The sequence below is a fragment of the Vicugna pacos genome, chromosome 29 (assembly GCF_048564905.1).
Source record: "Vicugna pacos chromosome 29, VicPac4, whole genome shotgun sequence".
NCBI lineage: Eukaryota > Metazoa > Chordata > Mammalia > Artiodactyla > Camelidae > Vicugna > Vicugna pacos.
This window is the reverse complement of record NC_133015.1, coordinates 24,033,581-24,061,069: the sequence shown is the minus strand read 5'-3', so window position 1 is coordinate 24,061,069 and position 27,489 is coordinate 24,033,581. Positions and strand designations below refer to the sequence as shown.

General features: G+C 42.2%; 1 protein-coding gene across 3 annotated transcripts in view; it reads left to right on the top strand.

Moving 5' to 3' along the window:
* Nucleotides 1–8,775: 8,775 nt before the first annotated feature.
* Nucleotides 8,776–27,489, top strand: part of RP1 (RP1 axonemal microtubule associated) — a 147,113-nt gene continuing 128,399 nt past the window's right edge. The window contains exons 1-4 of one of the 3 annotated variants that reach the window (XM_072951968.1): nucleotides 8,776–9,387; nucleotides 10,094–10,265; nucleotides 12,156–15,341; nucleotides 15,423–18,743. In XM_072951968.1, the coding sequence (XP_072808069.1) occupies nucleotides 8,776–9,387; nucleotides 10,094–10,265; nucleotides 12,156–15,341; nucleotides 15,423–17,776 (6,324 nt within the window). In that variant the 3' untranslated portion in view covers nucleotides 17,777–18,743. Of the gene's footprint in view, nucleotides 9,388–10,093; nucleotides 10,266–12,155; nucleotides 18,744–27,489 lie in introns of those variants that run through there. The other 2 variants (XM_072951967.1, XM_072951969.1) reach the window with 2 other exon arrangements.

Genomic DNA, 27,489 nt, shown 5'->3' with positions numbered 1-27,489 from the left:
ATCCAGATCAGTTTCATCTGATCAGCCAGTGATGGAAATGTGAAATTCCACTGTGAACTCGGGGGCTTTTTGTTATTTCAGCATAACTTAGACTACTGTGTCCATCATAGGCTTTAACCATGTCACAACTGTCAATACTATATAATTTCTAGCGTTTGCTCATTTCACTACGTGAATAATAATATTCACTGCTTTCACAAGACACAAATTACAGCCCTCACTTGAATGCCTCTAAAATCTCTCTTATGCTGATCTCTCTCCCCATCAGCAATGTCATGCTAATAACTGCTTTTTGGACATCACTAACTGGATGTCTATGACTTCAAACTAAGTATGTCACAAATGGAATGGATTTATACAGTTCCTGACTTAAGTCTCTCCTGTCACGTAGTCTATGGTTGTTAATGGCACTGCAGCTTCTCCAGGCTTGACAAACTTGAGTTACCCCTTTAAACAAAGACATGGCAATTACTTGATAAAAGCCAGCTCCTGCAGTCATCTGTGTTCCGGCTGCTTCATGCAACTTCTGCTGAACTATGCTCTGCACTGGCTTCTTTAGTTCCAGTAGATTGTTCATTTAGGGGATTAAATAAATTACCTATCTCCTTGCCTTCCGCAGTCAACCTATTGTTGTGTTATTTTGGGTCTACCTCTGAAGTTTTGGGGGACTCATTTCCTTCCTTTCTGTTTCTATTTTCATTAGTATAAGTCAGGCCCTCAGGAACTCTTGATTTAACTATTTTTAGGGCCACCTCACCAGTTTCTGTCACTACAGTCTCCTCCCTCCTAATCGTCAGATGTACAGTGTCAGTGAGATGCTCAGTTCTGATGTCATCTCCCTGCTCAGAAATCTTCAGTGCTTTCCCACGTTCTGTGGAATAAACGCCTTCGCCAGGCATTTTTGACCCTCTGCAGTGTGGCCTCAACACACACAGAGACTTCAACATTAGATGGAGAACATTACTGCAAAGTGGTTAATTGGCCCCTCTATTTACTAACGGTGTGTCCTTTGGTAAAGTACTATTCCTTCCTCGACCGCAGTGTTCCGAGCTGGAAAACATGGTTAACAATACTATGTACCTCATGGAGTTGCTGTGAGGATTGAATGAAATAATTTATTTAAAGCGTTAAGTATGTGCCTGGCACAAAGCAGTTAGTCAACGTTTTATTGTTATTGTTGTTACTATTATTACTATGACAGCACTGCTGGGGGTAGAAGCAGAGGCTGTTTATCCATGGAGCTTGTGTCAGTTTAGTCCTCTGTGAGTTTTAGAAGTGGGAGCACGCGTCTGCTACAGCGCTGGGCATTCTGGTCCCTCCTCATTTAGCTCCCGTGTTTGCCTCATTAGCGGTGACTTCCAGATGAAGGGCTATGCCTGTTGAGTTGTATGGAGCACATTAAAACCTGACCTGACCTGCTGCCTAACGGGATTAGTCACAAAACCCAAACGTCCATCAGCTGGTGAACAGATACGCAAAATAACGGTATATTCATACGCTACGACACTATTCAGCAGTGAAAAGGAATGATGTGCTGCTGTGTGCTAAAACACAGCTGAACCTCAAAAGCATTACGCTAAATCAGTGTAGCCAGACACAAAAGACTCCGTGTCGTATGATTGTTTATATGAAATGTCCAAAATAGGCGAATCTGTAGAGACAGGAAGTAGATTAGTAGCCGCCTCGGGCTCTCGGTGGAAATGAGAAATGACTGTAGATGGGGACAAAGTGTCCTTCTGGGTTGATGGAAATGTGTGTGTCTAGTTCTCTGTCATTTCATCACACGTGTACCACCACCACAGTCGAGATACAGAACTGAAGATGTCTTCATCCTGCTGCCCCTTAGGGTCCCACCCACCCCTCTCCCACACCATCCGTAACCCTGAGACCCCCAACCTGTTCCCCATCTCTGTGATTTTGTCATTTCAAAAATTTTATGTAAGCAAAATCACACAGTATGTGAGACCACTTACATTTAATGTAATTATTGCTATCTTAGGGCCTAAGTCTTCCATATTATTTTTTAATGTTTGTTCTCTTTGGTTTTTCATTTCCCTGTTTTCTCTTTCATGCCTTCCTTTGGGATATGTGAGCAGTTTTCAGTTTCATTTTGATTTTTCTACATTGTTTTTGAGCATAACTCTTCGTGTATGTTGGTGGAAGTTCTAGGTATTACATTGTACCTACAAAATTATCAATTTACTGATGTAGACATTTTACCAGTTTAAGTGCAGAAATCTTAGCTCCCCTTAACCTCCCATTTATATTTGTTTTAATATTTCCTTTAATATTTCCTCTACATACATTGAGAACCATATAATATAATATTACATTTTTTGCCTCAACTGTCAAACATAATATAGAAAATTACAGAGAAGGAAAATCTATTTAATTTTTGGTCTTTCTGTTGTTCTTTCTTCCTTCCAGATATTCCAAGATTCCTTCTTTTATAATTTTGTTTCTATTAGTTAACTTTCTTTACAAATTCTTTTAGAGTAAGTCTGCTAGTGACAAATTCTCTTAGCTTTCCTTCATCTGAGCATGTCTGGGCTACTCTTCATTCCTCAAGGATATTTGCACTGGGCATAGAACTCTAGTCAATAGCTCTTTTATTTTAGCACAGTAAAGTGCTTGTAACTTCCTTCTGGCCTCTGTGGTTTCTGATGGGAAATCTGTCTAATTGTTTTTCTCGTATATGTAATGTGTCATCTCTCTCTGGTTGCTTTCAAAATTTTTTGTCTTTAATTTTCTGAAGTTTGATTATGATGTGTTTTGGTGTGAATTTCTTTGAGTTTATTATCTTTGGGATTCAATCAGTTTCTTGAATCATAGTTTGTCTTCTGCAAGATTTGGGAAATTTCCAGCCATTATATCTGGGAATATTTCAGCCACCCCCTTCACCCCGGAACACTGTCTCTTTTCCTTCTGCAATTCTGATGACCCACATATTAGCTCTTCTGTTCTAGTCCTGGGAACTAGAAGTTCTTTTCATTATTATTATTTTTTAATCTATTTTCTCTCTGTCGCTCAGAGTGGGTAAGTTTCATTGTTCTAACTTCATGTTCACTGATCCTCTCTTCCGTCTTCTCTGTTATGCTGGTGAGACCTCCCACTGGGTTCTTACGTTTCAGTTATTATACATTTTCATTTCTAAGATGTCCATTTCATTCTTCTTTATATCTTCTATTTCTTGGCTGAGGCCTTCTATTTTTTCGTTTGTTTCAGATGTGTTTGTAATTGCTTGTTGAAGTATTTTTATGATGTCTGCTTTAAACTTGTTGTCAGATAATTCTAACCTCTGTGCCATGTTGCTGATGACATTTGTTGATTGTTTTTTATCAGTCAAGTTGAGATTTTCTGGTTCTTGGTAAAGTGAATTCTTTTTAAAACTTGTATCCAGGACACTTGGGCACTATGTTATGAGACTGTGGATCCAGTTTAAAACTTGCATTTTACCAGGTCTCCACTGACATTCTGCTGGCAGGGGGAAGGAAGCACACCTGTTTACTGCCCACATTGACTTATTTGATCCCCTGGGGAAAGGGGGCCTCACTGCCCTGAGGGAGGTGGGACTTCACGCTTCCTTTGGGGGTCTCACTGGCCCTGGGGGTGGGGGTGACCTCATTGCTGCTGCGTGGTGGTGAAAGCTCTGGCTTTCTTCTGAGCCTCCTCTGACGCCAGCAGGGAGGGGAGCAGTGGCTTTGTCACTGCCAGGTGAGAATGGAAGTGCTGGTTCCCTGCTTGGTCTTCACTTGTATCATCCCCAAATGGGGAAGGGAGAGATGCCACACTGCAGCTAAATGGTAGTAGTCAAGGCTTGGTAAGGCAGAGGGGGGTGGGGTGGGCTGTTTTTTCCCGTGGTGTTTGGCTAGGGTAGGCAGTTTCTCCCTTTTCCTGTACACCTTAAACTTATACAGTGCTGTATCTTAATTATATATCAATAAAACTGGAAGGAAAAAAAAAAGAAATGATACCACTGAAGACCTGTACACAAATGTTCATAGAAGTATTATCCATAAGAACCCCAAACTGGAAACAAACCAAATGCGCTTCAACTGGTGAATGAATAAATAAAATAAATTTTAAAAATCCATAAAATAGATTACTATCTGGCAGTAATAGGGAATGAAGTACTGATACATATTATTACATGGATGAACCTCGAACACTATGGTAAGTGAAAGAAGCCAGTCACAAAAGACCACATATTGTAGGATTCCATTCATATAAAACGTCCAGAACAGGCAACTCCGTAGAGATAGAAAGAGATTCCTGCTTGGGTAGGAATCCACCCCCGGTGTGTGGGGGGTGGGATGGGCACAAAGTTTCTGGGGCATTCTAAAATTGGAGTGCTCAAAAGTGTTCTAAAATTACATCATGGTGATGGTTGCACAACTCTGTGATTATCTCATTGAATCCACTTTAAATGGGTTAATTTTGTATCATGTAAATTACACCTCAATAAAGCTGTTTAAAAATGCAGATGGTCGTGGTTGGATGTTCAGCGAACAGAAGCACGTAGGAGAGCTTCCTGCTGTGGTTCCCTTTAGGTGAATTCTCTCTGGAGATTAGCATCACCGTGGATTAAATTAATTGGCTGTCCTCAATCCCTGAGTGTATACACTAAGAATAAATCCGAAGACATTAGTTTCTTTGCACGAAACGAGGTTACGCATCCAGCAACATTTACAGGAATTATTCAAACAACTTAACCATCTTTTCTTTATAAGGGAAGTTTCAAGTTCTGGTAAGTACAAAACTTTACGGTTTTTATTTTTGAAAATAATCTATTTCAGCTAGTTGGACTTTACTTTCCTTTTATATCTAGACTATGTATTTGTGTTTCATCTTTAACCATTAGAAAAAGAATAAATATTGCTAATAATTATTATCTTTACACACATATGCCAGAAACCCTCACAGTATGCTGACACTGAAGTATGAGGGAGCTTCAGTATCAGGAAATCGAGAAGTGCTAATATATTCAAATATAAGTAAATTTTTTTTCCTCATCATAAAAGCACTATTTGCTCATTAGAGAATCTCTGCAGTATATTAAAGAAGGCAACTGCCTGTAATTCAACAGTGCTGTGACTGCCATGGGGAAGGGCTGGTGTACTTCCTCTCTGAACCCCCACCCCAGGCCCAATCCACAGAGTCAGGATCCGTGAAATGAACTAACTTTTCGTGCAATAGCAGATCTCTGAATTGCCACAGAACCAGCTTTACGAATATACCAGTTCTGTTTTTTTGTTTTCTACTTCATTCTTTCTGAATTGCTTGAATTCCTACCATGTAATTAGTGAAATGATACCCCTTCATCCTGTAAATCTGTCATCTGTTTCGTCAAGTGAGTAGTGGAGGGAAGACACAGCCCTCTCGGTAGAGGCAACTATTTAGCTCAGAGCAGCACAGACAGCTGAGAGCAGTAACGGCACACATAAACATAACGATGGTTGAACCTAGTGAAACCAAGGGCGTTGAAAAAAATCTGCTTCATCTTAAAAAGCATTACAAGTATTCAAGACAGCTCCGTGGTCTGACTGAGCAATGGAGAGCAGGCAGAAAAGAGGGGAAGGTATTGGTAGCCAGCTGTCAACTCAGTAGAAGCAGATTTTCAATATAATCTGAGCTGGAGGTATGAAGTTTTAAGTCAGTGTTGGGGCAAGTGGAGGGCCTTCAGAGTCTAGTTTCCTCTTGTTCCCTCTTTCCACCTCCACTTCTCTTCCCCCAGCATAACCTGCTGGGAGAATTAGACCACGCTAGGCACTTTGTTCCTTAGATGGCCCCTAAGTACACCGCTGCCTTGCCCCAGGGTCAGAGGGCTCAGAATAAACCTTATTATCTAAAATGTATGCAAAGACACATTTCAGAACTTCCATCCAAGTTCTGATTAGTCTTTGAAGTTGGCTAAGAAAGGTGCACAACTAAGGGTAGCTAAAAGCTGTGAAGGGCTGGGAGCTGTTTCACAAAAGGGGACACTACTGTCAAGACCGACCGACCACGTCGCTGGCCTGTCCACTGCACTGGCAGATGCTGCGCTAACCCTCATCTTCTTCCTGGAGGGCAACCCCGCCACTCTTTGCCTCTGGCATCTCAGCTTTATGTAAGCTTTCCTCTGGAAACCACCGTCTCTTCTCACCCTCAGCATCTCTCCTTGACATTTTCAAGGTACCCTGACTCTTCCTCAATTCTGCTACTGAATTACTCTGTGAATTTCCCACCAACACTGTAGGAGACACACATGACGTCAAGGCAAAGATGAAACACTCCCTCTGGAATGGATCTAGTTTGCACTCTCTCTCCCAGTGATGATTCTGGGCACTGCATCCACAGAGATCCTTTTATTCAACAATAATGTTGAATCTTCACCATCTTCTGTTACACATGCAACGCCCACCTCACTTATCATAGGCTCTTAAACCTCACCCACACGTACGCAAAATCTCAGTACGTGCTCCAGAACTTCCCTGGTGACGTCCAGGAGCTTCCAGGGATCCTCTTACATGCAACTAGGATCACAGGAACTGCATCTTTGTTTTGTTTTTGCTACAGCCTCCGCATCAAGGTGCCTGGCAACCACCCTGCTGCAGGTGGTTTCTCTGCAGATGCTCCTCCACGGCGGGGCACAGGGCATCTTCCCAGGATGTGGTAACTCCAGCGTCTTCTCTTCATGCATCAGGCTCAAAACCAGTCATCAGGGCTGGACAGCAGTGGGATAGCGACAATGGGGGCCATTTCTTCCCTTCAACTGTCCCTATCTTCCATAGCCTCCTTTTTGGCTCCAGCACAAAACCTCCTTTTTCTTATTTTAGCCAAAAACAAACAAAAACCACCACCACCAACAGAAAAAACCTCAAAACAAAACCCTTAGCGTATCAGCTTACATAACTGGGTTCCCAAAAGGACCACTAGGTCAGCAGCTCTCCACCTAGTGAGATCCAGGAAACTACTGAAATTAAAAGCCTCACTATGCATTTACATATAGATAAATACAACTTTCCAAAATTAGGTGAAAAACGTGTCTCAAACACTATCCATGTAAAAAATTCTCAAATAAATATGTAAGAAAACCAGCCTAGAAAGTAACCGGAGTTACTGAGTTCTGAAGTCTTTTGTTTAAACACTGAAGGATTTCCTCCCTCTTAACAGTTGGTGAGGGCCTGAGACTCAGCGGTGGGGCACAGCTTATCAGGTCAGACCACAGCTTATCAGCCGAGGGTGAGGAGAGACTGAGGTTTTGCTGACTCCACCGCAAAGCTGGATTCCCCAACTCCTGATGCGCATGCCTGCTACAGCAGCTTTATTGTCTTAAGTATTATAATTACTTTAAACTGCTTGGGGAGAGAGAAGAGGAGACACATCTAATTTCTCAGCTGATCTTTGAATGCATTTTCTTTATATATAAATAAGATTCGCAAATTGTATTGGAGATAAATGAAGTGTCTTAGATAACAGCTTGCAAACATTTAAGTAGGTGATTTGGGCCAGATTTATAGCTGATTTATAATGACAGATATGCCTTTTTCATCTCTTAACACTGATCACATTCATTTAGCTTGTTTAGTTTGTCTTCAAGGCTGCAGGGCGCTCTTACTCTGTCAAAAGACACTGATAATTACATTGATTTAAAACAACAGAAAATAGCCACAATACGCTACAAATGGAAAAGCAGCTAGGTATCGGATAAACCCTCCCACTAGCTTCTCACTTGTTAATCAGACTCCGGTTTCAGTTAGGAAGTGGGACACCTCAGCGACTGGCTGAAAATGGCTCTTAAATTCCCTCCTGAAGTTTTCATTTTAGAACCACTAGTGGGAGCAGTAACCAGACTGCACCATTTTCAGCGGCCCACAGCAATGCTGTCATTCATTCCAAAAATACTTGCTTAGTGCAGTGTTTCCTAAAGTAGGCCTACTAGTGTGCTAGATAATTTACCTGCATTTTCTACAATCTGTAATGGAACCATCTGAATATGGCCCTTATTTAAGGATATATGTGACACATTGCTTCTAGAATTTAATGTCAGGAAATAGTTTCCTCCAGATGAACTCATTTGATTCCATCCAACAGACAATCTGAACTTTTATAAACTTTTTCTGTTTCCTCCCTTTTCCCTGACTGCCAGGACATGCAGAACTAAATCGATCAATTACAAAACTCTCTTTACTCTTCTCATTGGATGGTTTCTGATTTGTGTCTCCTTCGTTATTTTTTAGAAAATTGTTCAATAATACTTGTTAAAGATCCACAAAATTTGATAATGTATGAAAAACACAAATATTATCCATAGCTCTGCCATCAGTGATAACCACCATCAACGCTGGGCTGTGTATACTTCGGACTTTCTTCTGCTAGTGTAATAAATATTATATACATTGGCAATGGCATAGTGTGTGTATTCTGTAAGCTGCCTTTTCACTTAGTAATAGCTCATGATCAGTTTTCTGTGCCAATACAGAACTACAGCCATTTTTAACGGCTTGTATAGTTTTCCATGGGTGTATATAATTTACCTACCTAGGCTTTTATAATTGTCTTTAGATTGTTTTTATCTTTCAATTATATCTACCCTTATTTAATTGTTTCTTTTGTGACTTCATTGTAAGCCCTTGAAACCTACCTTTCAAAATAGGTGGTATAATGAATGTATAGATGAATGAATGAAATCCTAGGAAGAGCCTGGGTACCTACAACTATAACCAGCTGGCTTTCGCACGTGGTGCGTTGCTGTGAAGATGAACAATTTTCTTCCGCCTCCAGGTCTCGATCAACATGAGCGGAACGCTCTCCACTAGCTTTGCCATGATCCGTCGGACTTCTTCCGAAGGTCAGGCTCCTTCCTCTCGCCAGCTGCGCGTCGCTCAGCCTGTCGTGGCCAAAAGGATCAGCTTCTACAAGAGCGGAGACCCGCAGTTTGCGGGCGTCCGGGTGGTGGTGAACCCCCGCTCTTTCAAGACGTTCGATGCTTTGCTGGATAACTTGTCGGGGAAGGTGCCCCTGCCGTTCGGGGTGAGGAACATCAGCACCCCTCGGGGAAGGCACAGCATCACGCGCCTGGAGGAGCTGGAGGACGGCCAGTCGTACCTGTGCTCCCACGGCAGGAAGGTGCAGCCGGTGGACCTGGACAAGGCCCGCCGGCGCCCGCGGCCATGGCTCAGCAGCCGGGCCCTCAGCGCGCACGCGCAGCGCGCCCCCGCCCCCGCCGCTCCCGGCATGCTGCGCGCGCCGCGCAGGCTCCTGGTCTTCAGGAACGGCGACCCGAAGACGCGGCGCGCGGTGGTGCTGAGCAGGCGGGTCACGCAGAGCTTCGAGGTCTTTCTGCAGCACCTGACGGAGGTCATGCAGCGCCCGGTGACCAAGCTGTACGCCACGGACGGGCGGAAGGTGAGCACTTCGGCGGGCTCCTCCTGTCTGCGCCGTGGCGGCGAGGGTCGCGGTGGCGGCCCTGGGCAAGGAAGGCTCTTCCCGCGTGCGTGCGTGCGAGCGTGCGCGCCCCCGCGCTCGTGGGCGGGCGCTGGCTCGCTGGAGTGGCTGCTCTCTCGGTTGCCGCGAGCGACACTGACGGGGCGTGGGCCCGAGGCCTCTCCGCCCTCACACTCCCTCCCCGAGCCCGGAGTTGTAGACGGGTTGGCGCAGAATCTAGTCTCGTCAACACTTCTTGGGAAGGAGTGGCCAGGCATCTTCTGGGACCAGCTGACGGGCCGGGGAGAGTCCCCTGCAGGGGACAGCATGTCCACAGTGGTCCCTTGCCAGCCTGGCGTGTCCTGCAGGCCCTTTCTCAGCTGGATCCTTGGGTGGGGAAGACGGGCAGCACTACGTCCTGTTAAAGAGCTCTGTGGTTCTGATGGAGGAAGACCGGTCAGTCTCCGCCAGCTGGAGGCTGAGTAAGGGTATGGTCTAAGCCCCTCCCCCACCACCCCGTACTTAGTCGTTTTATATACATCATTAGTGCCTAACAAATGCTTGGCTTCCTGATTCTCTCGCTCAAGTCCAGGAGGTGGTTGAATTAACTCAGTTGTAAACTCACTGTACGGAAAGAACAAAACTTCGTGTTGCTCACGTAAGGACCATACTCTGGTTTTTTTTCTAGGTTCCCAGTCTCCAGGCTGTGATCCTGAGCTCTGGAGCTGTGGTGGCAGCAGGAAGGGAGCCATTTAAACCAGGAAATTATGACCTCCAGAAGTACTTGCTTCCTGCTAGATTACCAGGGATCTCTCATCGTGTGCATCCCAAGGGAAATGCTAGGTCAGAAAGCAGAAAGAGTAAGTCACTTAAATATATAGCCTTTATTTTTAGCCCTGAGATTTTTAACCTCACCAGCAGCAACAAAAAAATTTATCTTAAATGACCAGTTTCCTTCATTACAGAAAACGAGGGGATCAGAAACGTTCTGAACAGAAATTGGTTATATTTATAGCTGGAAAGAGTCATAGAGATTATCTAATAATTTTTCTTTTAAAGATTTTTTTCAAGTTAATAAATGGTGTATCTGTTTAAATTGATGAAGTATGTTTTTTAATCTTTGCAAGTAGTACCTAGAGAAAAAATCAGAGTGGGAGAGGAACCCTATGGCATATGTCTAAGCGGTACTCTGGTAGGTACAGAATTTTCTCTAAATAATGCTGTGCAGTATCATGGTTGAGCTCAGGTTAGTTGATGTACATATTTTTAAAAATCTCTAACTGCATACATGCTCTACTTTCCGAAGTTACTCCAGTAAAAATCACAGGCCCTTAGATCCACTTTTTATTTATTAAAAAAAAAAGAGGTTTATTTAGCCAGCTCATGCTGGTTAACTGTACTCTAGGTTGATAATTCCTTAGGAAATGCCATGCAATGTGACATTATCTTTTGGATATGGGAGGAGGAGGCCCTCAACACCCAGGAGTGTGGGATAGGCTGTAAATTCTCCTTGCGTGGCTAATCTCATTATTCATTGTACTCAGTATTTTAGCTCTATGCGAAAGTACTTACTACCTTTTATACTTAAATTTTAGTTTTTATTTCATTTAAACATGGAATAATACACATTTTAAGTTGTTTTAATTCCTCTATTTATTGCTAAAATGGGTGAATCTCAGTTATTGTTGTTACTTAGTTATTTCATGAATATACTTAACAGATAATTATTAGTGTTTCTGTTTTGTAGGCATTTTACGAAAATGGGTTTATTATCTTCTGTCTGATATGAGTTGCTGAGTATGATTTTTCATGGTGTCAGGGAATCTGAGGGTTTTGCTGAGTTTTACTTTTAAAAAATTGTGAATGAGACATTTTCATTTATAATGTTAGTGAAAGTATACCAAAAATAAAAGAAAACATCTCTAGGCCTACTCTGAAACTTTAAAATATTTAATTGGTAGTAAGCATGTGCACATCTATACAAACTACTACTAATATGAATTTGATTGAATTTAGGAAGCATGAGTGCCAGAGTTACCACTAGAGATAAACATTAAAAAATTACGTAGATATCTGGGTCTATGAGTAGCTTTATTTCCTTTTGTTATTGATATTAAATCAAGTGTACTGGTTATACAAAATGGATGCTCAATTAATAATTATTACTAGATTAATCTAGCTTTAAAAATAAATTCTAAAAATGTTTTTGCTTTCATATTGCTATATAATAATCTCTCTTGGATATGCACAGATGGGAAAATTAATGCCAACATAAATTATTACTTGCTTATCCTAATAGGTAAGCAGCACTTGGTTAGACTCCAATTTCAGTAATGGTAAACAAAATAAAATAACAAAACAAAACCCCATGAAAATCTCTTAATTTTTGCTAGAATTCTTAGCAGTTTCTACTTTATACTTTCCTTATTAAAATTGCCTTGTTAAACTCGTTAAAATTAAAAATTTGTGAACTTCCTCATTGAAGTAAAATTGTAAGTTCCTTTTTAAAGAGTAGTGTGTAGAAATGTTCCAGATATTACAATGAGCTAAAAAACCGATGAATACATAGAAGTGAGAAACTTATTAATAACATCTTACTATGAAATTTAGAAAATACGGTATTTTTCACACTAATGATTTATTTTTTTCTTTTCTTTCTTTGCTACCTCTTCTATTGGATATTTATAACTTCTCTACCTTCCACATTATATTTTAATGTGGCGCATCTTTTCCTTTTAAAATTTTGAAAGTGAGCACACAGGTGCCTTCAAGCCCAAGATCCCAGATTTATTCTGTTTCTTCTGACAAAATGCAGAGTAATGATTGCTATTCAGAACATTCTTTTGCTTCTGAAAATTACTTGGCCTTAGAAAAAAATGATTCTCAGAATTTATTCATATATCCTTCTGAAGATGATGTTGAGAAATCAATTATTTTTAATCAAGATGGCACTATGACAGTTGAAATGAAAGTTCGATTCAAGATAAAAGAGGAGGAAACCATAAAATGGACAACCACTGTCAATAGAGCTGATCTTTCTAATAATGATGGAAAGAGTGAGATAAGTTTTCCAGGGAGAACAGATGATCGATCATCTGGTTTAAAGATTACAGCATGTTCATTGTCTGCAGATGTCTCACCTCTGGAGAAAGGCAATAATCAAGAGGGCAGTTTGGCAGAGGAGATAAACACTCAAATGACGGATCAAGAGGCTGAAACTTGTGATTCTGCCAGTTGGGAGAATGCTGCTATGGACACAAATGCCATCCAAGGAACTCAGGATCAAGCGAAGCATCATTTTTATAGGCCCCCTACACCTAGACCAAGGAGAATGAGACAAAAGAAATCTGTGATAGGGAGTGTGACCTTGGTATCTGAAACTGAAGTTCAAGAGAAAGTGATTGGACAGTTTTCCTATAGTGAAGAAAGGAAAGATGGGGAAAACAAATCTGAGTATCACATGTTCACACATTCCTGCAGTAAAATGTCATCAGTATCCAACAGACCAGTACTTGTTCAAGTTGATAACAATGAGCAGGTAGAATCATCTTTAGAAAGAAGAAAGGAAAGCAGACTGCTCAAGTCGAGTGCCATAAGCGCTGGTGTGGTAGAAATTACAAGTCAGAAGCTGTTAGAGATGTCCCATAACAATGGCTTGCTGCAGACTACATCAGAAAACTCAAGTGTGGAGGAAGGTACAGTTGATAGTGTAACATCAGACAACAAAACTAGTATCAGGAATTTAAGAACTGGTGGTAACACCAATGATAGATTCAGTCCTTTCTTAGCAGATGCAACTCATCCTTCAGAGGACAACTCTGAAACTGACAAAACTATTTCCAAGACCTCAGTTTCAGTAGGATCCTCTACTGTCACCACAAGAATTGACAAGCTAATTAATGAATTTTCTCAGTGTGGTTTAACAGAACTTCCAGAAAATGAAAAGCAGATTTCATCATCTGCTGCCATCAAAAAGAAGATGAAATCTGAGCAGCATGTGATAAATTCCAGGCATCAAGGTGGGGAGAGTGCAAGTAAAGGAATCCTCAGGAAGAGTAAGAGAATAAATACAAGAGGTAGAATTTCACAGGAAACCATATTGCAGGATTCACATAGTCGCTTTAAAGGAGAGCTACTTTGTGAGAAAGACCTCCATGCAAGTGATATGGTTATTGAATCAAATTATTTTTGTTCCAAAAGTAATAATCCTGTGAATTCCAAGAATTTTCATAGAAATAAATTAAATACTATTCATAATCCTAAGTTTCAAGGACTTTTAACCAAAAGGAAATCCAGACCACTGAACAAAGTTAGTTTAGGAGGACCTACAAAAAGAGAAATTGGTCAAGGAGATGAAGTACTTTCCCACAATAAATTTAGATACTGCAAAAATACTTTTGAAAATCAGAATTTATTTCATGTGCTTAATTTCCTTGAGCAAAACCCCAATGGTTTTTGTGGACCACAGGCCCAAGCAGAAATAGCATCTTGGTATTTGAGAGGAACAACAAAGAAGAGTTTAGTTTCAAAAGTTAATAATTCACACATAAGTTTAAGAAGCCAGAAAAAACAAAAAGGGGATAAGTTGAAATCAGATACTATTGTTAGCAAACAGCATGTTACAACCAGGGCAAATTCCTTAGGTTCTTTGAAAAAAGCTGTTTTTCCTGATGATATTACCAGTCATTCAGTTCAAAATTATGTACAGAGATGGTTGCAGAACATAAATCCACATTCAGCTTTGCAACCTGGAAAATCGGTCCCAGTATTCAAAAAGCAAAGGAGTGTGGTACGTTGTAACAACAGTGGTTTTCCAAGAAATAATTCCCGTACAAGTCCTGGAAAAGGAAATAATTTTGTCCTGGAAAGTAATAAGCACATAACGAAAAATGCGAGTTTGACAGGAGATAACCTAGGTAGAGAGGTAGGTGCATCTTTAGACAAAGACACCAGTGAAGAACTTACGAAAGATCTCTGTAAGAACCAGATTGAATCTCTGAATGACGCTTACTGTCTTTCCCTTCGTGAATATTGTACTTTGCCACAGTCAGCTATTTATGGTCATAATACTAAAAGTCAGGTATCTGCTGAAAAGTCAGGACCAGAGGTAAGCTTTGCTTACAAAGATGTAAAGCTAGCTACAAAAGGGCAAAGTGCAGAGGCTGCCATTCAAGTCGATCTCATGGAAGAGGACACCCCCAAAGACCTCTTATCAGTCGGGTTGCTTCACCAACTGCAAGCTTTAGTTCCTAGTGTTCACAAGACTCAGAATGGAGTTGTTCAAATGCCAGGTTCACTTGCAGATGTCCCCTTCCCTTCTCCAATATGTAGTTCATCCACGAATGTTCTTCTAGCTTGGCTCCTGGTGCTACACCTGAAGGGAGGTATGAATAGCTTCTGTCAAGATGATGCTCACAAGACTACCAGCAGAACTTCAGAAATACTTGCATTGTTGGAGGTTCTAAAGCACATTGCTGTCACAGAGGAGGCTGATGACTTGAAGGCTGCTGTTGCCAGTTTAGTGGAATCAACCACAAATCACATGGGACTCACTGAAAAAGAACAGGACATGGTTCCAATAGGTCTTTCTGAAAATTGTTCTATACCCAACCTTCAGATAGTTCCTAGGTGCACTGAAAATGAGGAGACACAGGAAATCTCTTTAGATGGATGCTATTCTGCCAGTGAGGACTGCGTCTCTGAAGTCTGTGTTTCAGAGGTGACTTGCTCTCCACGTGAGATGTGCACTGTGAGTAAGACTTGTCCTCCAGAAGAGACTTGTAACCTCAGTGATAATTTTTCCCCTAGTGATGGCTGCACCACAGATCAGACTTCCATAAATGAGGCTTGTTTCCTGGGAGAGGTCTGTTTGCTTACTGATGCTGTGTCTTCTCATAAGGCTTGTGCTCATGAGGAAAACTATGTCTATGAGACAGCTTGCCCAGTTGATGAGGCCTGCATTCCCTTCAAAGTCTGCAATACCAGTAATGTTTTAAATTCCAAAGAAAACACATATACTGATAATTTGGAATTGACTGAAGAGTTGGAAAGAGTTGATGAAGTTCACAAAGACCTAAATATTTTGGCAGACTCTGGGTGTAAAGATGGCTTTGATATATTGGTGTCACACCAAAATATCAGTAATTTAAGTCACTGTGTTTCTTCCCAAAGTGCAACTGAACCAGAACTTGATAGGGAACATAATTCTCTGGATGAATGTAAAAACTGTTCATTAAAGAAATTTCAGCATAAAAACACAGATACATCTTTTGATAAAGAAGAATCAAAGACTTCTGAAGAACCAGGCTCGGTAACCAGCAGCATGACATCAAGTGAAAGAAACATTTCAGAATTGGAATCTCTTGAAGAGTTAGAAAAGTGGAACCCTGGTATCTTGAACATAAAGATACATTCAGGAGAGCAAGTTACTGAAGAATCGATCTGGAAGGAGTTAGAGGCTGGTAAAAATCTGGAATTGATCGAAGTCTCTAGCAGGAATGTTACAGAGGAGGAAAGAAGGAATGGCGTAATTTGTGAGACAGTCAGTAAGAGGCTGGCAACACCACCATCCTTAGTATTTTGCTATGATTCTAAGCAAAATACTGAAAAGGAGCTCAGTGAAGGAGAAACTAAAATGAGAGTAAAAGAGATGGTGAAAAGCATGGAAATGGAAAGTTTTGCAGAGTCTCCTCTTAATTTTAAAAATGGCTTCAAAAGTCCAGTGACTTCTGATTGGTCAGATTATAGACAAGACAGCGAGACTGAACGGTCATATAAAACATCCAGTGATGGCCCCAGTGACAGTGGTGAGGAGATGGCCCCAGAGAAAGAATATAATAAGGGATTTGTTAAGCGGACAATAGAAAAGCTTTATGGTAAAGCAGAGATTATGAAGCCATCTTTTTTTCCTGGGTCTCCACACACAGCTCAGGTGTGTCCTTACAATTCTGTGGAATTTCAGTGTGCTGGGAAAGTAGGTCTTTGTGGTTCTGAAGGTCGGTCATTTGCCTCTTCTGAACAGGTATCTAGTAATTCATCTGTGTTGCAGAAATTTCAGGATGAAAGGCAAGATAAATGTGATTTTAATGACGTGAGGGCCAATTATCATGAGGAAGACGTTGTGAAACATGGTACAGAACAAGATGATCATGACAGAACCTTCAGGCACAGAGATGAGGGAGTACTGATTGACAAAGGCAGGTGGCTCCTGAAAGAAAATCACTTGCTAAGAATATCATCTCTTGAAAATTCTGGCATATGTGGCAATGCAGACACCACATCAGTGGATACTCTGCTTGATAATAATAGCAGTGAGGTACTGTATTCACATTTTGGAAATTTGGCCCCAGGCCCAGACATGGTTGAACTGTCCTCTTCAGAATTGGAGGAATTGACTCAGCCTCCTGAGCTGAGGTGCAGTTACTTTAACATGCCTCATTGTAGCGACTCTGAGCCTTTTCCTGAGGACTTGCTAGATGTTCAAGATAAAACTTGTGCTAAGGAGAGAATACCGAATCACCATGCAGAGGACAAGGGTAATCACAGGTCAGAAAGAGTAGTCACAGCTGCCACTCATGTCTTTACATCAGCTGGTAACAAAGTCCACCCTGTCTCTGATGGTGCTGTTAAAAACCAGCCATCGCCTGGTAACAGTGTAATCCATGGGGCACTTCAAGAAGGTGACTCTTTGGACAGACTCTATACTATTTGTGGTCAGCATTGCCCGATACTAACTGTTACTATCCAGCCTGTAAATGAGGAACACCGAGGATTTGCATATTGCAAAGATTCTGATATTGAAAATTCCCTGAGTCTCCAATTGTGGATGAAAATACACCCATATTTACTGCAGTCAAACAAAAACATGTTCAGAGATGAGAACAGTAAAGCAAGTGGTAGGAGAGCATTTACTGATGATGCCATTGGCAGCACATTGGATTGGCTTTATTTCAGTAACACATTTGGCTTGATGGATAAAAGAAGAAAATTAAAGAGAATTAACTTCTTGGACTTAGAGGAAGAAAATAATTTAAATAAATTTCAACCGTATTTAAAGAATTTCTTGCACACATTGTTAGTTGTGGGTGTTGTGAATTCAAATACACAAGATCCCAGCAATCAGACAAATGAAATTTTTGAAGTAGTTGATGAGAATAACAACTTATTAAATAACAGATACCAGAGCTCAAGAACAAATCTCAACCAAGTAGTAAGAGAAAATAACTATCATTTCTCCTTTGAAACTCTTGGCCAAGCCTTCCTATTTTGTCAAGTTGAGACATCCTTAGATATTAGCAACAGAAATAGGTTAGAAATATTTTATATTTTTGAAGATGAAAATCTTGTTATTTGGGAGGAGGAAAACCATTAAATTGGACTGATCTTGAAAGCTGTGCTGAACAAGATTTAGAATTTCAATATCAACACAGCCTTTCTTCGTTAGTGTGTTTTTTACTTATAGAAAGATGAGGCACATGGGATGGATGTGGATTAGAAAAACCTCTGAGAATTAACCACTTCCTCAAAGGAGTGTACCCTGGAAATCCTGCCATTGGATACTCCGATTTGACTCTAATCATTCCTGTGTTCTTCATTTTCCCGACAATCACAGACTCAGTTCCTGTTCTGCTATTTCCGAGGCTCCTGCGTGTTTTTTTCTTGAACATGTGTAATTTCCTGTTTCTGTTATTTTTCTCCTAGGACATCATAGATGCCCCGAGGACAGGAATTGTATATTTTTTCCCCTCTTTTTTAAATCTTGTCAGCTTAGTGCAAAGTATGTATTGAATATACGTATTGGTGAATTAGTGGAATAGACATAGCCTCAAATTCCTTCACTTACTAATTTTAACCGGTGACTTGATAAACATATGATGGTAAGGTCTCCACAACGACCTTAAGTTTTTTAGGCCGAACGTGTTGAATCTAGTTTTCTCACAACATCCGTCTAATGAGCTCGCAAGCATTTCCATGGGACAGGACTCACCATTTTCCCTCTGACTGGATAAAAGGGATGTTCTACTACTAAGCTGGCTCTCCAGGACTTTGCCTAGAAATTAGAATCTTTTAAAAACATTAGTAAAATGTCAAGAAATTCAGATAGGTCAGAAACAAATGGCGAAGTTTAAGGCCTGCTCTGTGAAGAAAAATGAAAGGAACTGGATGATTTAACTTGGGAAGGAAAAGAGAAAAGTGACCTTGAAATTCTCAAAATTGAAAAAGAACTACTGTGAAGAGGAATTTGACAGATTTCTGTGTCCACCTGCATTAATAAAAACTTTAGGTGTGAATAAAAACATGTTGCTTAGACAGATAAATAAATTTGATTAGACTCTGAAGCGTAGATTGTCTCTTTTGAATACTTGTGGTAGTTTGCTTGGGACTTAGCCAGGGGATCTTTTAAGATTCCTTGTTCTTCGTGACTATGTGATAGTATAGAAACAAGTCATAAAATGTTGAAATCAGTGTCTTATCTGGAACTGACTCAAAGCAGAAAAATTAGTATTTGGAGCAACACATGGAGGTGCTAAAACAGCATAAATTTGGCATTGGGGAACTAAAAGCAATTACTTACATAAAGAATGCCTTTGGTTTCAATTCAGCATGAGTCATAAGTCCATAAAAAATTATGAGTTGCTATTTATTTAACCAGATGAAGGCGACTTCTACATAGAGTATGATTTTTTCCTTCAGTAAGTGATGCACTCTTCTGACTGAAATATGGAAGGTGTAATGTTCTGTAACCGTCTATGAGCAGTGAGAAATTTTGGTGAAATAAAAGGGCTGAAATTGTGGAGAAATACATGCACTTAGCTTTATTGCACTTTGCAGATAGTTTTTTTTTTTGTTTTTTTTGTTTTTTTTGTTTTTTTTTTACAAATTGAAGGTTTGTGGCAACCTTACTTTGCCCAAGTCCATCAGCCACATCCCACCTCGTTTGCTCACTTTGTGTCTGTCATGTTCAGGTAATTCTTGCAATGTTTCAGACTTCATTATTAATATTTGTTATGGTAATTGTGATCAGTGATCTTTGATGTTATTATTGCAATTGTTTTTTGTTTTTTATTTAAAAATTACGGCGTGTACGATATTTTTTAGACATCATGCTATTACATACTTAATAGGCTACAGTGTGAATATAACTTAGGGGCACAGGGAAGGCCCTGAGTTAACATGACTCGCTTTATTGTGATACTTGTTTTATTGCAGCGCTCTAAAATTGAACCTGCAGTATCTCCCAGGTCTGCCTGTAATGCAAAGGGGAGAAGAATTAACATTAATGTTGTGCTTACTGTATACCAGGGACTGCAGTAATCTTACGGCTTTTTATATGTAATCCTTCCTCATGACACTGAGTTTAGCTTTGTTCCCTTTTTATGGGTGAGAGAACCTAGCAGCAGGGGGGTAAAGTACTTCCGTCAGTGGTGACAGGTATGTCGAGATTTCAACCCAGTTCTTTGTCTTGAAAGTCAGTGCTCTTTTTACTACATTTTTATTCTTTTCACGTGAGGAAGAAAGTAAAATGATTTAAAAATTATTAGCATTCTCCCCAGAGCAGAGAGACAAGGGAATTATTTTTCTTTTTAATTTGGAAGGAGTGGTATTTAGATGTACCAAGGAGACTGAGCAAATCACTGATAGCAACCAGGAGTTCTTAGAAGAATGTGGCGTGCAGCGGCATGTGGATATGTAATTCTGCATCAGGCAGTGCCCTGGGCCCCAGATGAAACTGGGAGGGACGTACGTGAATGAGTAATGCCTGACTGCGCCGTGTACTTCCTTCAAGTGAACACGTTCAGAGGTGGGGGCCACAGCTTACCCATGTCTGCTCCCCAGATCCAGCGCGTCACCGGGGACGCGGTAAATGCGTGTCGGGTGGATGAGACATGCTTGTGAGTGCTCGCTCTTTACCTCTTTCTAACTTTGAATCCATACATGAAGAAAGACACGCAGAGACGCTGAGGGATAGAACTAATAAGTTCCTTGTATTTTATGAAGCAGTATTTCAATCGTCCTTTAAAATGTCTATGCAAATGACTTTTTAAAAAAAAACTCAAAGGCCGTTTTTATTTTCACAAGGCTTGGATTTAAACAAATCCTGAAACACTGAGATTTAGGAGACTAAATGTAACATTAGGGAAATTGAAGAACCCTGCCCCGCCCTGGCTTTATCCCTAGGGGTGAAGTGCTTGGGGCGGAGGGCGGCATTCCCCCCGCGGTGCTCAGGGGACCACGCGGGGCGGGAGGTGCGGTTACCGCTCGTGTCCACCAGGTGGCGGCGGCGCCCCGCGCTGGCAGAGGCCGCGCGCTCGGGGGCGAGGCTAGCCCGGCGCGGGGCGTGCGCCCAGCCGGGGGCCGGTCCCGGGCCCGCCTGCCTCTGCGTGCAGCGAGCCAGGGCCCAGTTGTGCAGGCCCCGCCCCGGCCCCGCGCCCCAGTCTTCAGTCCGGAGGGGCAGCAGCGTTCAGGGCGAAGGAAATACGCGGTTAGGAGCTCAAGTTCACAAGCCGAGGGGAAGTGAATTAAATGCCCGCGATGGAGAACCGGCCGTGGGTCCGAGGAGGGGCGCGGGGAGCGGGGCCGCCGCACGGCCGAGCTCCGAGGCCGGGGCGGGGGGCGCCGTGTTCTCTCGGAGCCGTCGGGCCGCTCCCCAGGGGCCCCGTCCGGACGCAGAGCAGGCTGCGGGGCGCGGTCCCCGCGGCGGCGCCCTGGTCCCGCCTGGGCGGCAGGCGGGCGCCTTCGGGCCTTCGAGGGGCCGCTTTCGAGGCCCTGCGCGGGGCCGCGTGGGGGCGCGCGGACCCAGGGCGGGTGAATTTTTTAAGCCATTAGTGCTAATTCCCTTGATGTGCTTTAACCAAGGTGGTGGTTTCCTAATGAAGACGTGTTTAGCGCCATGGATGCTAAGCTATGTAAAAGAAATGTGGTAATTCCACCATTTATTCATGGGACCCTTGATAAAGGTGAAGGTGACTAACCTTGAGTCCTGCTTGGTGCCAAATCGTGGGTGATAGCGTGTCGTTTTAGCAGCGGGAGACTGAGGTTCTTTCGTGGAAGTATTTAAAATAACACGTACACACGCACGCACGCACAACAGTGGGGAAAAGGATGCTGAAGCGAACATGAGTCTGTCCAGGACAACGATTAGTTACATTCCATTGGACACAACTAATTTATATGTCTGAACGTGAATAATCTGTGTTATCATTAGGTTTGTTTTTTGTTTGCTTTACAATTCACAGAATTTTAAGATCGCTCAACGATAATGAAAAGCAGGGTAGCGCCCTAGACTGCTTGAGGAGGGAGTCAGTAATTTTTTGGGTCCATTTCAAGATGTTTCACAATTTTTCCAGACAAAGCCTTTGTTTTCCAATGACTTAAATGCTAAATTATTAAGCAAATATTCCTAAATAGGAAACAGTGTATCACTGAAAAAGTTTTTTAAAAATTAAATAACACAACAACAAACCCTCTAAGAGGGGTCAGTCTTAGTGTATGTGATGGTTTAAGGCAAATCTGTGCGTCCTGTGGTTGGGCCTGTAGTTCTGGGTCAGCAGTAATCAGCACAGATTTTAAACGTAATGAATATAGTGACTGATTTTAATAATCGGAATTCTTCCTAAAGGATACCGCGTCAGCCTATCCTCTATACACACGCATTTTCAATACTTTACCGATTTTTACCTTCTGGTTCATGCACAGAGATGATCATAACAATAACAGCAACAACAAAAACAACAAAGGTTAATAGAGTAAAAATTATTTACCTGTCTTTCCTTTTGTGAGTAAGTCTTATCTTTCGTTTTTCTTTTTCTCCCCGCCTTACTGAGATATGAATGACACATAACACTGTGTAAGTTCATGGTGTTCAGTGTGGTCATCTGATACACACATATAAAGGGAAGCGTTTGCCGCATGAGGGTACTTGACACATCCTCCGCCTCACTTGTGGCTGTTCTGCTGTCGTCATGATGAGCACGTTAACGCTCTGCCCTCACAGCGACTTTCAAGCGCTCCGTTCAGTATTGTTAACTGTGGTCGCCATGCTGAGAGTTAGGTCCCCAGAACTTACTCATCCTGCACCTGGAAGTTGTACCCTTTGACTGACATCTTCCCATTTTGCTCGTCCTTCAGCCCCTGCAGCCGCTGTTCTACTCTCCATTTCTGTAAGTTCCGTGTTTTTAGATTCCACCTGTAAGTGAGATCACACAGTATTTGTCTTTATCTGCCTATTTTAGTTCACTTAGCACAGTGCCCTCAAGGTCCATCCACGTTGTCACAAATGGCAGAAATTCCTTCATTTTTTAGTGGCTGAACAATGTCCCATTTTAAAGATACATGTGTGTAATATAGCCCAATAACAAGGTTTTATTTTATTTTATTTTATGAGTTTTATAGTTTTAGTTCTTACCTTTGGTCTATTTGACCCACTTAAACCTATTTTTTGTACATGGTGGTAGGTAAGGGCCAAGTTTCACTTAATTTCATACAGGTATGCAATTATTCCATCATCCTTTGTTGAGAAGACTATCCTTTTCCCATTGAAATACTTTGAATTGAGTAGACAAGACTCTTGTTGACAATCACTCAGCTATACATGTGGGGGAGTATTTCTGCACTCTGTTTTAGTTCATCGATCTCTGTGACTGCTTGTATGCCAAACACGTTGTCTTCATTACTGCAGCTTCATAATAAGCCTTGAAACAGTGCAAAATTTTCCAACTTTGTTCTCTTTCAAAATTGCTCTGGTTAGTCTGAGTTCTTTGTTTCCCTCTCCTTCAAACTCTGCTCGACCAGCTGGAGACCAAAGCCCTGAGTACCTAGCATGGAATTTTCCGCCACTGCCGAGTACACAGCCGGGGAAGTAGCCATGGATAACATGAAAAGACGCCGGAGTCAGGTCCGCGCAGTGTGCGAAGGCAGTGTCAGCGGATGCTGCAGAGTGACACACGCGGGACCCTGCCCGTCTGCGCGGCAGTCCCTCTCTGTCTTGGACTCTCACGTTGGCATTTTGCTGCTTTAGGGGATAGAGAGTGAAAAGAAAGGCTTTCCTGGCACGAGTAGAGAAACGGTTCTCTTCCAATAGTTCTACGCCTCCTTCTGCTCAGAGGCTCCTTGTTACACGGCGCCTTCAATCTTCTTCAGACAGTGGGGGCTGGGTCACGGCCCTCTGCTCGTTGCCTTGCTGGGAACACATTTTCCAGTGGCTTAATCCCAAGCCCTTGTGTTTTCTATGTGGCCAACACCCACAAGCATGCATGTCCTGTGGACACCCCCGACATCCAGCGGCCACGCTGTCCCGGGGCTGCCCCTCTCTTGCTGTCCTTACCATGGTGGGGGCCCAATTGCAGTCACTCAGTATGGGGACAGTGACAGGCACTAATGCTCTGATTTTCTACTTCAGGGGATTAATTCTTATTTATGTAGACGTTTTATTCTTTGAAATTTATGAAGTTGATAGCAGTATTTATTTGCAATGCTTAAGTGACTTATAAGCCTAATTTATTCCTCCTCAACTGTTTCTTTTTTCATTATTGCCTTCTATTAATGAGAGAAACTGAGTGCTAAGGAATAATACCTTGTTGAGTAGGGTTGAGTGTCGCAGAGCCGCGGACCACTGTAACACTGAAGCTTCTTGCCCTCCAGGGGCCAGCGTTCCTCCTTCGGGAGTGATGCTGCCCCCTGCTGGGACTGCATGGTCGGCTCCGTAGAAAAGAGGTTAATTCTACATGATGACACCGATAATAGTAACTTCCCCGTATGAAGTGACTTAGTACCAAACGCTGTGCCATGTGCTTACCCAGTTTTACCTTGTGTCGCTCTCGTAAAAACCATGAGTGTGTAATGTCCATTTTCCGAATGAAGAAACTGCAGTGGAGAGGTTGCTACCTGATCTAAAACTTCGTTTCAAAGTGCAGATGTCTGGGTGGTTTTGCGTGGCCCTCAGAGATCTTCTCTTTCTGCTGCTCTCGACTCCTCGCAATGACACTGTTCAAGTTAGTCGGAAAGTCACGTCGTTCTGTGGCCAGAGGTCCACGGTTTATTGCGGGGCTTCAAGTCCCACACATTGACTTCTAGGAACGTTTCTGTTCTTCCTGTTTGGCATTGCTGGTAGGTCGTCAGATATATATATATATATGTATTTAAATTGAACAGGCAAGACTTTTGTTGAAAAAGTATATATGTACTTTTGGTCTGTGACTTGTTTGTAGTTTACTGGGAGGAACAGTTGGCACGTGATTGTAAGGACCCTGAAAACATAAAGCATAAATCTAGAGAGGATTTGTAGAGTCACAGGCTGAAAACATGCTGTTTTGGAAGAATCCAGACACACGTTTCCTTCGTCCTGATGCTCCTGAAGCGCTCCTCCTCTGTGCTGCACAGTCAGCTCATCACTACACTTACATCCATTTTCCCTTTTACATATTTTCCTGTTTAAGAAGGTAAGAGTCATATGGCAGATGATAAAAATCAAATAGAATAGACCAAAATAAAATGCAAAGTTAGCCTTTCCCCAGCTCCAGCTTCTGAGCTCTGCTCAAAGGCAGTTTCAGTTTTTCCCCTTAAATTTTAAATGCGTTTGTCAGCCTGTGTAAATGGATCTAGGGACATCCTTTTTATTTACAGACTTGGGTAGAGAATATAGTATTCAAACTGTGCCTTATTTTGCTTTAGTCTTTCTTTCAAAAGTGTTATGTTGTGTAGCATTTCAATGTGGCTGTTTCATTATTTCGGTGACTCATGTGTAGTACAAGACACACGGCTGTGTCCAAATAGTCACCCTTCCAAGGAGTCTTTGGAAGAACGTCCCCAGTGCACAGAGTTCGGCCTCTTTGTGGGTGTATTTGTGCAGTGAGCCTGTTGGGTCAAACGGTATGTGCATTGTCAGTTTTCATAGATTTGCCAAATTGCCCTTCAGAAAGGGTACAGGAGACTACGCCGATGCCAGACGGGGTGAGAAGGCGCCTCTCACGGCGCCCGGTATTCTGAAATGAGAGGCTTTGCCCACCTGGCACGTGAGCGGTGGTCTGGTTTGGTTTGCCTGCATGTAGTTGGCATGCTTTCTGTTTCTTTGCTGCTTGCGTGTGTTTTAATGAATTGCTGATTCATGTTTTGCCCACTTTTCTATTGTGGAGTCCATGTTTAGTTTTGTTTTATTAATTGTGTGAGCTGTTTGCAAATGAAAGAAATTAGTCCTTTTTCATTTGTATGGCAGTTCCCCCCTCAACTTGACCATTTTAGTTAAGGCTTTTACAAGTTTTTTTTTTATTTAATGTTTTAAACAATCAATTGTATTGAGGTATAATTTACAGAAATAAATGCACATATTTTAGGTCTATGCTGTTGACAGTTGCGTTCACCTGTGTAACCACCACTTCAGTCAAGACAGAAGAATTCTGTCATCCCAGAGAGTTTCTTCACACGTTTTTGCAGAGACTTTCACCATCCCTGCCCCTAGGAAAGAACTTACTTGTTTTATGTGACTACAAATAAATCCACCTTTCCTGGAGCTCCTTGTGTGGGGTCACAAAGCATATGCTCTTTTGTGACTAGGATTTTGATCAGCATAAAGCTTGATATTCATCCAGATTTTCCTGTGTACCAGTAGTCAGTCGTTTATCAAGTGCTGAGTTGTATTAATTTATGTAACACAATTTGCTTATATAGTCACTTGTTGAATTACTGTCCAAGGACCGCTGTAACAAATTAACATCATCAGGGTGGCTTGAAAAAAATAAGAATTTATTCTCTCATAGTTCTAAATGCTAGAAGTCTGAGTTCTTTGCCTTGCTGCTGGGTATTTCCAGTCTCTGCCTGGAATTCCCCCTCCTTCCGCCTCTGTGTGTTTTGTCTTTTTAAAAGACCTAGTCATCATTGACTAATCCCGCCCTAGTCAAGTGTGACTTCACCTTAACTAGTTATGTCTGCAATGATGCTATTTCCAAATAAGGTCACATTCACAGGGAGCAGGAATAAGGAGTTGAACATCTTTTTGGGGACACAGCTTAACCCACAAGAGTTCTCCTTTTGGCCCTGGAAAATTCATGCCCTTCTCCTATGTGAAGTACGCTTACCACATCCCAGCATGCCCCAAAGTCTGGATCATTCCAGCATCAACTTTAAGCCCAAAATATCACTTAAATATAATCCTCTCAAAAAATTTGGACTCCCGTCTTTGAAGATATCACCTAAATCAGGTATGGGTGAGACACTGGGTACAATCCATCCTGGGCCCAAATTCCTCAGCACCCACAGACCCGTGGAACTAGAAGACAAGTTGTCTGCCTCCCAGATACAACGGTGGAACGTGCGTGGACTAGACACTCTCATTCCAGGAGGGAGAAGTCAGAAGGGAAAGGGGGTCACATGTCCCAAGCAAGTCTGAAACCCAGGTTGGCAAATTCCATCAGATTTAAGGGCCTGAGAGTAATTCTCTGTGGTTTTGTTGCTTTGCTCTCTGGGCCCTGCTGGGGCAACACCCCGCTCCTCACGGCTCCCCGGGGCGGCAGCCCTGCCCTCTCAGCCCACCAGGGCAGCGGCACCACCGTCTTGGCCCAGAGAGTCATGCTTCCTTCATTTCGTCCCATCTTTGTCCTTTCCATCTGCTAGAATAAAAATTTTTGAGAACCTTGTTGGTCTTCTGTGGATGCTGTGGGGCCCACGTCACTAGACACAAACGTCCCCACACGTCCTTCCTGGGTAACTCCATCTTCACTCCCGGCTTCTGCCTGGATCCTTAAACCACATGCCTAATCTCTTGAGCAAATAGTTTTCTTGTCCTTGGCTCTGCTTCCAGAACAAGATATGCGGACAGATCGAGAATTTTCCAAATCAGCGAGGGCTGGTTCCTTTTTACTTAGCAGTTCCTTCCTCTGTTTCTCTTTCCTCTTAAATTTCACCATAAGCAGCAAGGAGAGAGCAGGGCACACCTGCCACACTTCGACTGGAAAGCTCCTCCGGTAGACGTCTAAGTTCATCGCTTGTAAGTTCTGTTTCCACCGCTGAGTAACAGAGCACAACTCCGCCGAGTTCTCTGCCAGCTGTAACGAGAACTGCCTTTACTCCGCTTTCTGGTAAGACTGTTCCTCA